Source organism: Bombina bombina, chromosome 7 (assembly GCF_027579735.1).
Source record: "Bombina bombina isolate aBomBom1 chromosome 7, aBomBom1.pri, whole genome shotgun sequence".
Classification (NCBI taxonomy): domain Eukaryota; kingdom Metazoa; phylum Chordata; class Amphibia; order Anura; family Bombinatoridae; genus Bombina; species Bombina bombina.
In genome coordinates, this window is record NC_069505.1 from 352,884,791 (window position 1) to 352,902,800 (window position 18,010).

The window sequence follows — 18,010 nt, forward strand, 5'->3', positions numbered from 1 at the left end:
CTCTATTACCGCCCAGTGAATGCATCTCTTAACTTAAGTATGAAGTGAGAATTATAGGACATGTACTTCTACTCAGGACAGAGGCAAATATCAATGTGTATACAGATGCCCCAGTACTGCTGCCCTAAGCATAGGTCTTATCTGCCTGTTCCTAAATGCACCAAATGATAAATCACATCAGGTTCATAAAAAGTAGTTTCTGTTACACTAACAATATTTTTCATTTTTAATAAAAGGATGGACCTTTGCACACAACCTCTGAAAAGGCACAAGTAGACATCTGTTCAACATTCCAGCCTCACAATTCAGAATCTGGACCCTCTTTGTCAAGACAACAAAGAAACAAGAAAAGAGAACAGAAAAATCAAAATTCAGATAAGGTGAAGTATTCTAACAATGGAGGATACATGTCTTAGAGCAGGGGTCGACAAATCTGTTTAAAATTTAGGAGCCAGACAGTGTTATTTCTATAAAGATATATGGAGAATAACCCATAAACTCATAAATATTTGTGATATATGACAAGACATCAACTTGCAGTTTGAGTCTAATTTTGCTTCATAATCTGCATGCCAATTCTGATTTAATACAACAACCCCAATTAAAAATCATGCCACCTTCATGGCATTCAATAAACCTGAGATCTTCATTTTCGTGAAATAGCTTCAAGCCTTTTTCTTTTATACAGGTGGTGAGAGTCCACAATCCATTACTCCTGGGAATTACTTTTCCTTACCACTAGGAAGTGGCAAAGATTCCCAAACCCCAAGAACTCTCTAATTTCCCTCCCACCTCACATGCACCTCAGTCTTTACTTTGCCTCTGCTGTAGGTGGTCGAAGAATGTGCATTTAATTCTTCAGAGAGAGCAGTTCTCAATCTATATTGAGGGCCGGTTTCCCCTCAGAGTACAGTGCTTGTCCGAGGAACATGTTTGGGGTATGGTTTGTGACTCCTTTTTTCGCCTCATGGGAAATCTGTCACAGACCCTCTATAATTGGTTGCAGTGACTTCTCATTTGCCTCCTATCGATCTACAATATACTCCAATTCCATAACCTCTGCTGATATGTTTCAGTACTGGTTTGGCTAACATTAGACACTCTATAGCTTTGTTATGGGCATTTATTGAGATATATATATATATATATATATATATATATTTATTTATACATATTAATATATTAGTACTGTGCAAAAGCCTTAGGCCACCACCAGCTTTGTTGTTTTAGCATAGTTTTAATTACCATCCCTTCTTATTTTTTAGTCTCTTTATTAAGATACAAACAGAAAATACAGGAAATATGTACACAAAATATAAAGAAAACACAATTTTCAGAACAAAATGGCTTCTTCAGGCAAGGCAGTATTTAGTGTGACCTCCCTTGGCAGTAAGCACATCTTGAACTCTTTTGGGGAGACTGTCCTGAAGTAATCCTTAGTTATATTATACCAGGCTTTTTTCTACACTTCCAAGAGTTCTACTTTAGATTTAGGTTGTCTTTTATGTATTTCTCTGTCCAGGTGATCCCATACTGTCTCTATAATATTAAGGTCTGGTGGCCAGTCCATGACTGTCAGTGTTTTATCGGCTGTTTTTCTCTCCAGATATGATTTCACTGCATTAGCATTGTGCTTGGGATCGTTATCATGCTAAAAATTAAAACCATTCCTAATTAGGCTCTTTCCACAAGGAGTGACATGATGAAATAAAACCTGTCTGTACTATTCACCATTCATGATCCCATCAATTCAGACAATATTGCCAAAACCACCTTCAGAAATGCAGCTGCAAACCAGGACAAACCCTCCACCGTGTTTTACTGGAGCCTGCAAGCACTCATTCTTCCATCTCTTTCCAACTCTTCTCACATATGGTCTACGAATGGAACCAAAAATTTCAAACTTGGATTCATCACTCCATAATACTCCTTTTTCCATTGATCTTCATTCCAATCTTTGAGCATTTTCACCCTGTTCTCCTGCCGAAAAAAGTGGTTTCTTGGCTGCTAGCCTTCCACAAAGACCATTCCTGATCAAGCATCTTTGGACTGTAGAAGAGTCAACTTGGCATTCAGATGAAGCTTCCAGATGTTAAGCCAAGTCCTTGCTGGACGACTTCTGGTCTCTCAAAGGAGAATATCTGAGAAACGTCTCAACAGATTTTAAAAGTTTTCTTTGCCTTCCAGTCCTCCTCCTTCCTTTTTTTTTTTCCTTGACCTCTCCTGATTCTTCAAATTTCTTTATAACATCTTAAGTGTCCAGTTTGTTTGCTGTTTTCCCCTTTAGAGTGGCCTTGCTGATGCAAAAGTATGATTTTATGTCTGTCAAATTCTGTGATTATTGGCATTTTGAGTGGAATGATGTGATTGAAAGTTGGTCTTATTCACAAGCTTCCAATTAATTAAACTTATACCAGATGTTTATTTTTTACACAAACCGGGTATAATAGTCCTTTTTCATAGCAGTCATTTCGACAAGATATAGTAGGATAAATACAGGTGTTAGCAATTACATTATTAGGGTTCCATTCAATGTAGGTTTACGAGAGCCATGTTCCTGCTATTGCTCAAGTTTAAGGGAAGGTCACACTAAATACTTACCACTTTAGCCTATAGAAGCAGTTTTTTTTTCTGGGGGGTTTAATACTGCACACAAATATCCTGTATTTCTTCTACTAGATACGACGAGTCCACGGATTCATCCTTTACTTGTGGGATATTATCCTCCTGCTAACAGGAAGTGGCAAAGAGCACCACAGCAGAGCTGTCTATATAGCTCCTCCCTTGACTCCACCCCCCAGTCATTCTCTTTGCCTATACTAAGTAATAGGAAGGGATAAAGTGAAAGAGGTGATAAAATGATAGTTTTTATTTTCTTCAAGCAAGACTTTTTTATTTTAAATGGTACCGGTGAGTGCTATTTTTTCCCAGGCAGCAGATGGATGAAGATTTCTGCCTGGAGACTGATGATCTTAGCAGTTGTCACTAAGATACAGAGTAGTTCCCACAGAATGGCTGAGGAGTACTTAAGAAACTTCAGTGTGAGGAACGGTTTTCATGCTACAAGCATTGAGGTATGTTCAGTCATTTTTTTCTGGAGAGACTGTGTTATTTCAGAACTGGCTGACTGTATTCCCATAAGGGAAGGGGCAAGCAGTAATCCTACATGTGAAATAAAAGGGTATTACTGGGACCTGTATGTTTTGGGCTGAAAAAATGGTTGACACTGATGACATAATGTTTGTTGGGCAAGCGATTTTATGTTTGGAGGGCAATTAAGGTTTTTTTGTGTGAAGCAAACGTTTTTATTTTTTATGGCAATGGTGGGTGCACATGGCTTTCTTTTAGACCTGGGTATATGGAAACCCACATGGCTAGGTTCTAGACCGCTTTATAGCGTTTTTTGCAAGGCAGTGAGACATCGATGTAGATGGGCGGGGCCTAATTTCGCGCCTCAGTTGCGCAGTTGAATTCCCCATGCAAGCAGCAAGCTCCAGCTTCGGTGGGCCTCAAAGGAAAGATTTGGCCTAATCGAAGTGTTAGAGTGATTTTACAGACCCCTGAGGGCAGTGTAGGCGCCACAGCAGAGCTGTGGCGAGGTGCAGGGGGTTATTTGGTTAATTTCATAACGTTTTTTGAACAACGTTTTTGTCCATTAAGGGTTAAGCATTCCTTTTCTTGTGGTGCAATCTTAGCTGGCAAGATAAGACACATATATACTAAAATTGGGATAATTTTATCATTTTAGAGCAGTTTTGGAAAAATTGTAAGCTTTTTTTCTCATAAAGGCGCAGTACCGTTTTTCAGATTATTTTTTTCACTAAATAAAGTGTTTTCAAGCCTGTTTGTGGTCATTACTAGCCTGTTTTAACATGTCTGACATTGAGGAAAGCCAATGTTCCATGTGTTTAGAAGCCATTGTGGAACCCCCACTTCAAATGTGTCCCTCATGTACTGAAAGGGCCTTACATTGCAAACAACATATTTTAGCTGATAAAAGTATGTCTCAGGATGATTCTCAGTCAGAAGAGAATCAGGTTATGCCATCTACTTCTCCCCAAGTGTCACAACCTTTAACGCCCGCCCAAGCGACGCCTAGTACTTCTAGCGCGTCTAATTCTTTCACCCTGCAAGATATGGCTGCAGTTATGTCTACTACCCTTACAGAGGTATTATCTAAACTGCCTGGTTTACAGGGTAAGCGCAGCGGGTCAGGTATTAGAGTTAATGCTGAGCCCTCTGATGCTTTATTGGCCCTCTCCGATGTACCCTCACAGTGTTCTGATTTGGGGGTGGGGGAATTGCTGTCTGAGGGAGAGCTTTCTGATTCAGGAAAGATGTTCCCTCAAACAGACTCAGATGTGACGGCCTTTAAGTTTAAGCTTGAACACCTCCGCTTGTTACTCAGGGAGGTTTTAGCGACTCTGGATGATTGTGACCCTATTGTCATCCCACCAGAGAAATTGTGTAAAATGGATAAATATCTAGAGGTCCCTACTTACACTAATGTTTTTCCAGTCCCTAGAAGAATTTCGGACATTGTTACTAAGGAATGGGATAGACCAGGCATTCCGTTCTCTCCCCCTCCTACTTTTAAGAAAATGTTTCCCATATCTGACACCATTCGGGATTAGTGGAAGGCGGTCCCTAAGGTGGAGGGAGCTATTTCTACCCTGGCTAAGCGTACAACTATACCTATTGAGGACAGTTGTGCTTTTAAAGATCCTATGGATAAAAAATTAGAGGGTCTTCTAAAGAAATTGTTTATTCATCAGGGTTTTCTTCTACAACCTATAGCATTATTCCAGTAACTACTGCAGCAGCTTTTTGGTTTGAGGCTCTAGTGGAGTCTCTTAAGGTTGAGACCCCATTAGATGGTATTTTGGATAGAATTAAGGCTCTCAAGCTAGCTAATTCTTTTATTACAGATGCCGCTTTCCAAATGGCTAAATTAGCGGCAAAGAATGCAGGCTTTGCCATTTTAGCGTGTAGAGCGTTATGGTTTGTCTTGGTCTGCTGATGTGTCATCTAAATCCAAGCTTTTAATTCCCTTTAAGGGTAAGACCCTATTTGGGCCTGAACTAAAGGAGATAATTTCCTACATTACTGGAGGTAAAGGTCATGCCCTTCCTCAGGACAAGATGTTAAAATGAGGACCAAACAGAAAAATTTTCGTTCCTTTCGAAACTTTAAAGGTGGTCCCTCTACTTCCTCCTCCGCCACCAAGCAGGAGGGGAACTTTGCACAATCCAAGTCAGTCTGGAGACCTAACCAGACCTGGAATAAAGGTAAACAGGCCAAGAAGCCCGCTGCTGCTACCAAGACAGCATGAAGGGGCAGCCCCCGATCCGAGACCGAATCTAGTAAGGGGCAGACTTTCTCTCTTCGCCCAGGCTTGGGCAAGAGACGTTCAAGATTCCTGGGCATTAGAAATTGTGACCCAGGGGCGGGGTATCATCTAGAATTCAAGGATTCTCTCCCAAGAGGGAGATTTCATCTTTCACGTTTGTCTGTAGACCAGGCAAAAAGAGAGGCGTTCTTACGCTGTGTAGAAGACCTATATACCATGGGTGTAATCTGCCCAGTTCCAAAATTAGAACAAGGGCAGGGGTTTTACTCAAATCTGTTTGTGGTTCCCAAAAAAGAGGGAACCTTCAGACCGATTTTAGATCTCAAAAGTCTAACCAAATTTCTCAGAGTCCCATCGTTCAAGATGGAGACCATACGAACAATTTTACCAATGATCCAGGAGGGTCATTATATGACCACCGTGGATTTGAAGGATGCGTATCTTCACATTCCTATCCACAAAGATCATCACCAGTTCCTCAGGCTCGCCTTCCTGGACAAACATTACCAGTTTGTGGCCCTTCCTTTCGGGTTGGCCACAGCTCCCAGAATCTTCACAAAGGTGCTAGGGTCCCTTCTGGCGGTTCTAAGGCCGCGGGGCATAGCAGTGGCGCCCTAACTGGACGATATTTTGATTCAGGCGTCAACTTACCATCTAGCCAAATCTCACACGGACATCGTGTTGGCTTTTCTAAGAACTCACGGGTGGAAGGTGAACATAAAAAAGAGTTCACTAGTTCCGCTGACAAGAGTTCCATTCCTAGGAACTCTGATAGACTCGGTAGACATGAAAATTTTTCTGACGGAGGTCAGAAAATCAAAGATCTTAACTACTTGCCGAGCACTTCAATCCATTCCTCGGCCATCAGTGGCGCAGTGTATGGAGGTCATTGGGTTAATGGTAGCGGCAATGGACATAGTTCCGTTTGCTCGCTTACATCTCAGACCACTGCAGCTGTGCATGCTCAGACAGTGGAATGGGGATTATGCGGATTTATCTCCTCGGATAAATCTGGATCTAGAGACCAGAGACTCTCTTCATTGGTGGTTGTCACAGGATCATCTGTCCCAGGGAATATGCTTCCGCAGGCCAGCATGGGTCATAGTGACGACGGACGCCAGCCTCTTGGGCTGGGGTGCAGTCTGGAATTCCCTGAAGGCTCAGGGTGTTTGGACTCAGTAGGAGTCCCTACTACCAATAAATATTCTGGAACTGAGAGCAATATTCAACGCGCTTCAAGTTCCAGTCGGACAATATCACGACTGTAGCATATATCAATCATCAAGGGGGAACAAAGAGTTCTCTAGCGATGATAGAGGTTTCCAAAATAATTTGATGGGCAGAGACTCACTCTTGCCATCTATCAGCAATATATTTCCCAGGAGTGGAGAACTGGGAAGCAGATTTTCTAAGTCGGCAGACTTTTCATCTGGGGGAGTGGGAGCTCCATCCGGAGGTGTTTGCGTCATTGATCCATCAATGGGGCACACCGGAATTGGATCTGATGGCATCTCGTCAGAATGTCAAACTTCCTGGTTACGGGTCCAGATCAAGGGATCCTCAAGCAGTACTGATAGATGCTCTAGCAGTACCTTGGTCGTTCAACCTGGCTTATGTGTTTCCTCTCCTACCTTGTCTGATTGCAAGAATCAAACAGGAGAGGGCTTCGGTAATCTTGATAGCACCTGCGTGGCCACGCAGGACTTGGTATGCAGATCTGGTGGAAATGTCATCTCTGCCACCATGGAAACTGCCACTGAGACAGGACCTTCTCATTCAAGGTCCGTTCCAACATCCAAATCTTATTTCTCTGCAACTGACTGCATGGAGATTGAACGCTTGATTTTATCTAAGCGGGGATTCTCTGAGTCGGTCATTGATACCTTGATTCAGGCTCGAAAGCCTGTCACTAGGAAAATTTACCATAAGATATGGCGTAAATATCTTTATTGGTGCAAATCCAAGGGCTACTCATGGAGTAAGATCAGGATTCGTAGGATTTTGTTCTTTCTCCAAGAAGGATTGGAGACGGGATTATCAGCTAGTTCCTTAAAGGGACAGAGTTCCGCTTTGTCAATCTTACTACACAAGCGTCTGGCAGATGTCCCAGACGTTCAGTCGTTTTGTCAGGCTTTAGTTAGAATCAAGCCTGTGTTTAAGCCTGTTGCTCCGCCATGGAGTTTGAATTTAGTTCTAAGTGTTCTTCAAGGGGTTCTGTTTGAACCCATGCATTCCATAGATATTAAACTTCTATCTTGGAAAGTTCTGTTTTTAGTTGCTATCTCTTCTGCTCGAAGAGTTTCTGAGCTTTCTGCATTACAATGCGACTCGCCTTATCTTATATTCCATTCTGATAAGGTGGTTTTGCGTACTAAACCTGGATTCCTTCCTAAGGTTGTTTCAAATAAGAATATTAATCCGGAAATTGTTGTTCCTTCTCTATGTCCTAGTCCTCCTTCTAAGAAGGAGCGTCTGTTACATAACTTGGACGTGGTTCGTGCCTTGAAGTTTTACTTACAAGCGACCAAGAATTTCCGTCAAACATCTTCTCTATTTGTTGTCTATTCTGGAAAGCGTAGGGGTCAAAAAGCTACGGCTACCTCTCTTTCTTTTTGGCTGAAAAGCATCATCCGTTTGACATACGAGACTGCTGGACAGCAGCCTCCTGAAAAAATTACAGCTCATTCTACTAGAGTGGTGGCTTCCACATGGGCTTTTAAAAACGATGCTTCTGTTGAACAGATTTGTAAGGCTGCGACTTGGTCCTCCCTTCATACCTTTTCCAAATTTTACAAATTTGATACTTTTGCTTCTTCTGAAGCTATTTTTGGGAGAAAAGTTCTTCAAGCAGTGGTGCCTTCTGTTTAGGTATCTGTCTTGTCCCTCCCGTTCATCTGTGTCCTGTAGCTTTGGTATTGTATCCCACAAGTAAAGGATGAATCCGTGGACTCGTCGTATCTAGTAGAAGAAAAGGAAATTTATGCTTACCTGATAAATTGATTTCTTCTACGATACGACGAGTCCACGGCCCTCCCTGTCAATTTAAGACAGATTATATTTTTGTGTTTAAAACTTCAGTCACCTCTGCAACTTTTAGTTTCTCCTTTTTCTTCCTATACCTTCGGTCGAATGACTGGGGGTTGGAGTCAAGGGAGGAGCTATATAGACAGCTCTGCTGTGGTGCTCTTTGCCACTTCCTGTTAGCAGGAGGATAATATCCCACAAGTAAAGGATGAATCCGTGGACTCCTTGTATCGTAGAAGAAATCAATTTATCAGGTAAGCATAAATTCCTTTTTCTGGTTGTAGTCTAATATGGAGACTGAGAAATAATTATATATGGTCATTATACTATGGTATAATGGCCAAACCAACAAATCTAATGGTTGCCTAAGACTTTTGCATAGTAACGTATATGTGTGTGTATGTTTGTATGTATGTATCTATATATATATATGCTGTTTTGCTCACGCTGGATTTTTTGGCGTGCTTAGTTTAAATTTCCCACATTGGCCTTCAGGTCTACACGCATCAGCATATTGCACGTTGATTTAATGCCTGTTGGGGTAGTGCATTTTTTTTTTTTTTTGATCATACTTTTTTTTTTTTTTCGTGCTTCGCTGGATTATGGACATTGGATTTAGCGCACATAAGTTCTTGGTCTTGTGCAAGTCTTTACTGTCAGGTTTTTTTTGCACTCGTTCGGATGTGAAGTTTATATGTCTCCTGCTTTGTTTTTCAGTTCAGCTTAGCGTACATTATACCTGTAAATTGTGGGGTTTTTTTTGTTTTTTTTTAAGCTACTTTAGGAGGGGGTAAGTTTTTAGTTTTTTTTTATTATTATTACCATTTCTTAATAGCTTTTTAAGGGGTTATAGTGTTTATTGCTTTGCTTTGTCAATACTATAATGGAGTTGTCTGATTCTAAGGTAGATTCAGGGACAGAATAAGAGTCTCCTGAACACCTTCCTATTAAGATTGTGTTTATTGTAAAGTAGCTGAGACGCTGATTTATGTGATTTATGTTTTAAACTGTTAATGCAATCAGGCCACCCTAATAATGCTCTTTCTGTTTGTTCATTACATAAGAATGCTACGGTTTTATCACCCAGTGTGGAAAAAATCTCGTCAAAGCTGCTGTTTATGAGGCGCTGCCTGCTCTCCCACCTTCAAGTAAAAGGTCAGTTTAGATTTTACCTTCTTCTAGTACTATGTCTCCTGAAGTCAGGGATACGTTTATTTCTTCAGAAGATGAAGTTTCCTCTGGTGATGAGGAGTCTTCTTCTGATGTGGAACCTGATACATTCTCTGACATGGTTTCTAGGAATGGTCTTAGCCAGGTATTTAATTTAATCCTTCTGCAAGGTTTTATAAATTATATCCTTTATCTGCTACTAATGTTGAATTGTGGGAAACTGTTCTTAAAGTTGATGGGACACTTTACACCTGTAGGGGTACTATTTGACTTTTTTTGTGTTAGTTTTTTTTTGGCTAATCTGGTTACCGCTCAGCTGATACTATATGGATATGTAACATTCCATGAAGTTTGCTTAAAGGGACAGTCTAGCCAAAAATAAACTTTCATGATTCAGATAGGGCATGTCATTTCTCTTGTAAGGTGTATCCAGTCCACTGATCATCCATTACTTGTGGGATATTCTCCTTCCCAACAGGAAGCTGCAAGAGGATCCTCCCCTAACTGCCCACCCCCAGTCATTCTCTTGCAGCTCTCGACAATGGAAGTAGCTAGAGAGATGTGGTGCATTAATGTAGTTTATCTTCAATCAAAAGTTTGTTATTTTCAAATGGTACCGGAGTTGTACTATTTTAGCCTCAGGTAGAAAGTTGAAGAAGAGTCTGCCTGTGGTCTTTGATGATCTTAGCAGGTTGTAACTAAGATCCATTGCTGTTCTCACACATAACTGAAGAGATGGGTAACTTCAGCTGGGGGAATAGCGTGCAGGGTTTCCTGCTCTGAGGTATGTGCAGTTTTAAATTTTTCTAGAGAAATGAATATGCTAGTAAATGCTGACAATACCGGATTTATTTAAGGTAAGCCTGATTACAGTGATTTAATAACGACTGGTATCATGCTTGCTGTAAAGGGTAATATTTTTATTATTTACTCACATTACTGAATAGATTTAACGTTTGCTTGAAGTGTATAAACGTTTTTTTTTTTACATATTGGTGATAAAACTTTATTCTGGGGCCCAGTTTTTTCCACATGGCTGTCTAGATTTTGCCTAGGGATAGTTTTTTAAGGCCCTCTCACTGTGAGTACAGGTTGGGAGGGGCCTATTTTCGTTTTTGCAGCTTGAGACATCCAGCTTCCCTGAAGGAGTCCCCTGAACATTTAGGATCTCTCTAAGGGGTTTTTGTACCTTCCAAAGTCGTTGTATGGGCAGGTAGGGCCACAGCAAAGCTGTGGCAGTTTGTTGTGACTGTTTAAAAAACGTTTATATCGTTTTTTTGATTTTTTGATGCTCTTTTAGCCTATTATACACACTGTAAAAATTTTGTAAGATTTACTGCTTTTTTCACTGTTTTAGCAGTTTCTGTGATTGTTTTTTTCTCTTAAAGGCACAGTACCGTTTTTATTTTTTGCTTGTTCACAGTTATTAAAGTGTTTTCCAAGCTTGCTGGTCTCATTACTAGTCTATTTAAACATGTCTGACATAGAGGAAACTCATTGTTCATTATGTTTATAAGCCATTGTGGAACCCCCTCTTAGAATGTGTACCAAATGCACTGATTTTACTATAAATTATAAAGACCATATTCTGGCTTTAAAAAATTTATCACCAGAAGAAATTGACAAGGAGGAAGTTATGCCGGCTAACTCTCTCCTTACGTGTCAGATTCTATAAATCCCGCTCAGGGGACACCTAGTACTTCTAGCGCACCCATTGCATATACCTTGCAAGACATGGCGGCAGTTATGAATCATACCCTTACAGAGGTATTATCTAAACTGCCAGGATTGCAAGGAAAGCGAGACAGCTCTGGGAATAGAATAAATACAGAGCTCTCTGACGCTTTAGTAGCTTGGTCTGATACACCTTCACATTATACTGAAGCTGAAGCAGGGGAGCTTCAATCTGTGGGTGATTTTTCTGATACAGGGAAGATACTTCACGCTGATTCTGATATGTCTACATTTAAATTTAAGCTTGAACACCTCCGCGTATTGCTCAGGGAGGTTTTAGCAACTCTGGATGACTGTGACACTATTGTAGTCCCAGAGAAATTATGTAGATTGGATAAATACTATGCAGTACCTACTTACACTGATGTTTCTCTTGTAAGGTCTATCCAGTCCACGGATCATCCATTACTTGTGGGATATTCTCATTCCCAACAGGAAGTTGCAAGAGGACACCCACAGCAGAGCTGTTTATATAGCTCCTCCCCTCACTGCCATATCCAGTCATTCTCTTGCAACTCTCAACAAGCATGGAGGTAGTAAGAGAGAAGTGGTGAAATGTAGCTGTTATTTTGCTTCAATCAAAAGTTTATTATTTTTAAATGGTACCGAGTTGTACTATTTTGTTCCAGGCAGAAAAATAGAAGAATCTGCCTGTGATTTCTATGATCTTAGCAGGTTGTAACTAAGATCCATTGCTGTTCTCACACATGACTGAAGAGAGAGATAACTTCAGTGGGGGAATGGTGTGCAGGTTATCCTGCTATGAGGTATGTGCAGTTAAGATTTTTCTAGAAGATGTGAATGCTAGAAAATGCTACTGATACCAAATTTTTGTAAGGTAAGCCTGAATACAGTGATTTAATAGCGACTGGTATCATGCTTACTTTCTGAGGTAATACTCTTTTATATTTACAATATAAAACGTTTGCTGGCATGTTTAAACATTTTTATATATACTTTGGTGATAAAACTTTATTGGGGCCTAGTTTTTTCCACATGGCTGGCTTAAATTTGCCTAGAAACAGTTTCCTGAGGCTTTCCACTGTGTTACTATGAGTGGGAGGGGCCTAATTTAGCGCTTTTTTTGCGCAGTAACTTTTACAGACTGAGACATCCAGCTTTCTCCAGAAAAGTCCCCTGAATGCTATAGGACATCTCTAAAGGGCTCTTAGGCTTCCTAAATCGTTTGCTGGGGAAGGTAGGCCCACAGCAAGGCTGTGGCAGTTTGGTGTGACTGTTAAAAAACGTCTATATCGGTTTTTTTTTAATCCGTTTTTTGAACTAAGGGGTTAATCATCCATTTGCAAGTGGGTGCAATGCTCTGTTAGCTTATTATACACACTGTAAAAATTTCGCTTGATTTACTGCCTTTTTTCACTTATTCAAATTCTGACAAAATTTGTTTCTCTTAAAGGCACAGTACCGTTTTTTATATTTGCTTGTTAACTTGATTTAAAGTGTTTTCCAAGCTTGCTAGTCTCATTGCTAGTCTGTACAAACATGTCTGACATAGAGGAAACTCCTTGTTCATTATGTTTAAAAGCCATTGTGGAACCCCCTCTTAGAATGTGTACTGATTTCACTTTAAGCAATAAAGATCATATTCTGTCTTTAAAAAATGTATCACCAGAGGAATCTGACGAGGGGGAAGTTATGCCGACTAACTCTCCCCACGTGTCAGATCCTTTGACTCCCGCTCAAGGGACTCACACTCAAATGGCGCCAAATACATCTAGGGCGCCCATAGCGTTTACTTTACAAGACATGGTGGCAGTCATGGATAATACACTGTCAGCGGTATTAGCCAGACTACCTGAATTTAGAGGAAAGCGAGATAGCTCTGGAGTTAGACGAAATACAGAGCATACTGACGCTTTAAGAGCTATGTCTGATACTGCCTCACAATATGCAGAAGCGGAAGGAGGAGAGCTTCTTTCTGTGGGTGATGTTTCTGACTCAGGGAAGAGGATGCAACCTGATTCTGATATTTCTACATTTAAATTTAAGCGTGTTACTCAGGGAGGTTTTTAGCTGCTCTGAATGACTGTGATACAATTGCAGTGCCAGAGAAATTGTGTAGACTGGATAAATACTATGCAGTGCCGGTGTGCACTGATGTTTTTCCAATACCTAAAAGGTTTACAGAAATTATTACTAAGGAATGGGATAGACCAGGTGTGCCGTTCTCTTCCCCCTCCTGTTTTTAGAAAAATGTTTCCAATAGACGCCACCACACGGGACTTATGGCAGACAGTTCCTAAGGTGGAGGGAGCAGTTTCTACTCTAGCAAAGCGTACTACTATCCCTGTCGAGGACAGTTGTGCTTTCTTAGATCCAATGGAAAAAAAGTTAGAGGGTTACCTTAAGAAAATGTTTATTCAACAAGGTTTTATCCTACAGCCCCTTGCATGCATTGCTCCTGTCACTGCTGCTGCGGCGTTCTGGTTTGAGTCTCTGGAAGAGGCTTTACAGGTAGAGAGACTCCATTGGATGACATACTTGACAAGCTTAGAGCACTTAAGCTAGCCAATTCTTTTGTTTCTGATGCCATTGTTCATTTGACTAAACTAACGGCTAAGAATTCTGGTTTTGCTATCCAGGCGCGCAGAGCGCTATGGCTTAAATCATGGTCAGCTGACGTTACTTCAAAGTCTAAGCTACTTAAAATTCCCTTCAAGGGGCAGACCCTATTCGGGCCTGGTTTGAAGGAGATTATTGCTGATATCACTGGAGGAAAAAGTCATGCCCTTCCTCAGGATAGGTCCAAATCAAGGGCCAAACAGTCTAATTTTCGTGCCTTTCGAAACTTCAAGGCAAGTACGGCATAAACTTCCTCTAATGCAAAACAAGAGGGAACTTTTGCTCAGTCCAAGACGGTCTGGAGACCTAACCAGACCTGGAACAAGGGTAAGCAGGCCAAAAAGCCTGCTGCTGCCTCTAAGACAGCATGAAGGAACGGCCCCCTATCCGGTAACGGATCTAGTAGGGGGCAGACTTTCACTCTTCGCCCAGGCGTGGGCAAGAGATGTCCAGGATCCCTGGGCGTTGGAAATTATATCCCAGGGATATCTTCTGGACTTCAAGGCTTCCCCCCCAAAAGGGAGATTTCACCTTTCACAATTATCTGCAAACCAGATAAAGAAAGAGGCATTCTTACACTGTGTAAAAGACCTCCTAGTTATGGGAGTGATCCATCCAGTTCCAAAGGAGGAACAGGGACAGGGATTTTACTCAAATCTGTTTGTGGTTCCCAAAAAAGAGGGAACCTTCAAACCAATTTTGGATCTAAAGATCTTAAACAAATTCCTCAGAGTTCCATCATTCAAGATGGAGACTATTCGTACCATCCTACCTATGATCCAGGAGGGTCAATACATGACTACAGTAGATTTAAAGGATGCTTATCTTCACATTCCGATACACAAAGATCATCATCGGTTTCTCAGGTTTGCCTTCCTAGACAGGCATTACCAGTTTGTAGCTCTTTCCTTTGGGTTAGCTACAGCCCCCAGAATTTTTACGAAGGTTCTGGGGTCGCTTCTGGCGGTCCTAAGGCCGCGAGGCATAGCAGTGGCCCCTTATTTAGACGACATCCTGATTCAGGCGTCAAACTTCCAAATTACCAAGTCTCATACGGACATAGTGTTGGCTTTTCTGAGGTCGCATGGGTGGAAGGTGAACGAGGAAAAGAGTTTTCTATCCCCCCTCACAAGAGTTTCCTTCCTAGGGACTCTGATAGATTCTGTAGAAATGAACATTTACCTGACGGAGTCCAGGTTATCAAAACTTCTAAATTCCTGCCATTTTCTTTATTCCATTCCGCGCCCTTTGGTGGCTCAGTGCATGGAAGTAATCGGCTTAATGGTAGCGGCAATGGACATAGTGCCGTTTGCACGCCTACATCTCAGACCGCTGCAACTCTGCATGCTCAGTCAGTGGAATGGGGATTACATAGATTTGTCCCCTCTACTAAATCTGGATCAAGAGACCAGGGATTGTCTTCTCTGGTGGCTATCTCGGGTCAATCTGTCCAAAGGTATGACCTTTCGCAGGCCAGATTGGACAATTGTAATGACAGATGCCAGCCTTCTAGGTTGGGGTGCAGTCTGGAACTCCCCTTCCAATAAACATTTTGTAACTAAGAGTGATATTCAATGCTCTTCAGGCTTGGCCTCAGCTAGCGACAATGAGGTTCATCAGATTTCAGTCGGACAACATCACGACTGTGGCTTACATCAACCATCAAGGGGGAACAAGGAGTTCCCTAGCGATGTTAGAAGTCTCAAAGATAATTCGCTGGGCAGAGATTCACTCTTGCCACCTATCAGCTATCCATATCCCAGGTGTAGAGAACTGGGAGGCGGATTTTCTAAGTCGACAGACTTTTCATCCGGGGAAGTGGGAACTCCATCTGGAGGTGTTTGCACAATTGGTTCATCGTTGGGGCAAACCAGAACTGGATCTCATGGCGTCTCGCCAGAACGCCAAGCTTCCTTGTTACGGATCCAGGTCCAGGGACCCCAAGGAAACGCTGATAGATGCTCTAGCAGCGCCTTGGTCCTTCAACCTGGCTTATGTGTTTCCACCGTTTCCTCTGCTCCCTCGTCTGATTGCCAAAATCAAGCAGGAGAGAGCATCGGTGATCTTGATAGCGCCTGCGTGGCCACGTAGGACTTGGTATGCAGATCTGGTGGACATGTCATCCTTTCCACCATGGATTCTGCCGCTGATACAGGACCTTCTACTTCAAGGTCCTTTCAACCATCCAAATCTAATTTCTCTGAGGCTGACTGCCTGGAGATTGAACGCTTGATTTTATCAAAGCGTGGTTTCTCCGAGTCAGTCATTGATACCTTGATTCAGGCACGAAAGCCTGTCACCAGGAAAATCTATCATAAAATATGGCATAAATATCTTTATTGGTGTGAATCTAAGGGCTACTCATGGAGTAAGGTCAGGATTCCCAGGATATTATCTTTTCTCCAAGAAGGATTGGAAAAAGGATTGTCAGCTAGTTCCTTAAAGGGACAGATTTCTGCGCTATCTATTCTTTTGCACAAGCGTCTGGCGGATGTCCCAGACGTTCAGGCATTTTGTCAGGCTTTAGTTAGAATCAAGCCTGTGTTTAAACCTGTTGCTCCACCTTGGAGCTTAAACTTGGTTTTTAAAGTTCTTCAGGGGGTTCGGTTTGAACCTCTACATTCCATAGATATCTAACTTTTATCTTGGAAAGTTCTTTTTTGGTAGGTATTTCCTCGGCTCCTAGAGTTTCCGAGTTATCTGCCTTACAATGTGATTCTCCTTATCTGATTTTCCATGCAGATAAGGTAGTTCTGCGTACCAAACCTGGGTTTTTACCTAAGGTGGTATCTAATAAGAATATCATTCAAGAGATTGTTGTTCCGTCTTTGTGTCCTAATCCTTCTTCAAAGAAGGAACGTCTATTACACAATCTGGACGTGGTTCATGCTTTAAAGTTTTACTTACAAGCCACTAAAGATTTTCGTCAAACATCTGCTTTGTTTTTTGTCTACTCTGGACAGAGGAGAGGTCAAAAGGCTTCGGCAACCTCTCTTTCTTTTTGGCTAAGAAGCATAATCCGCTTAGCTTATGAGACTGCTGGCCAGCAGCCTCCAGAAAGGATTACAGCTCATTCTACTAGAGCTGTGGCTTCCACATGGGCCTTGAAAAAATGAGGCTTCTGTTGAACAGATTTGCAAGGCGGCGACTTGGTCTTCGCTTCATACTTTTTCAAAATTCTACAAATTTGATACTTTTGCTTCTTTGGAGGCTATTTTTGGGAGAAAGGTTTTACAGGCAGTGGTACCTTCCGTTTAAGTACCTGCCTTGTCCCTCCCTTCATCCGTGTACTTTAGCTTTGGTATTGGTATCCCACACGTAATGGATGATCCGTGGACTGGATACACCTTACAAGAGAAAACATAATTTATGCTTACCTGATAATTTTATTTCTCTTGTGGTGTATCTAGTCCATGGCCCGCCCTGTCATTTTAAGGCAGGTATTTCTTTCATGTAATTGGCAAGAGTCCATGAGCTAGTGACATATGGGATATACAATCCTACCAGGAGGGGCAAAGTTTCCCAAACCTCAAAATGCCTATAAATACACCCCTCACCACACCCACAATTCAGTTTTACAAACTTTGCCTCCTATGGAGGTGGTGAAGTAAGTTTGTGCTAAGATTTCTACGTTGATATGCGCTTCTCAGCATTGTTGAAGCCCGATTCCTCTCAGAGTACAGTGAATGTCAGAGGGACGTGAAGGGAGTATCACTTATTGAATACGATGATTTCCCTAACGGGGGTCTATTTCATGGGTTCTCTGTTATCGGTCGTAGAGATTCATCTCCTACCTCCCTTTTCAGATCGACGATATACTTTCAATTTACCATTACCTCTACTAATAACTGTTTTAGTACTGGTTTGGCTATCTGCTATATGTGGATGGGTGTCTTTTGGTAAGTATGTTTTTTATTACTTAAGACACCTCAGCTATGGTTTGGCACTTTATGCATTTATATAAAGTTCTAAATATATGTATTGTACTTATATTTTCCATGAGTCAGGTTCATGTATTTCCTTCTGCAGACTGTCAGTTTCATATTTGGGGAATATAAACATCTTTTAAAATGAAATTTATTTCTTACCTTTTTAGTCTTTTTTTCAATTGACTACTTCTTACAAATTGCGGGCAGTATTAGGCCCGCGGGT

General features: G+C 41.5%; 1 protein-coding gene across 2 annotated transcripts in view; it reads left to right on the forward strand.

Moving 5' to 3' along the window:
* The window catches only part of NEK4 (NIMA related kinase 4), a 189,299-nt gene that overhangs the window by 65,865 nt on the left and 105,424 nt on the right, over nucleotides 1-18,010 (forward strand). For both annotated transcript variants that reach the window (XM_053721029.1, XM_053721030.1), the window contains exon 9: nucleotides 237-380. In XM_053721029.1, the coding sequence (XP_053577004.1) occupies nucleotides 237-380 (144 nt within the window). The remainder of the gene's footprint in view (nucleotides 1-236; nucleotides 381-18,010) is intronic.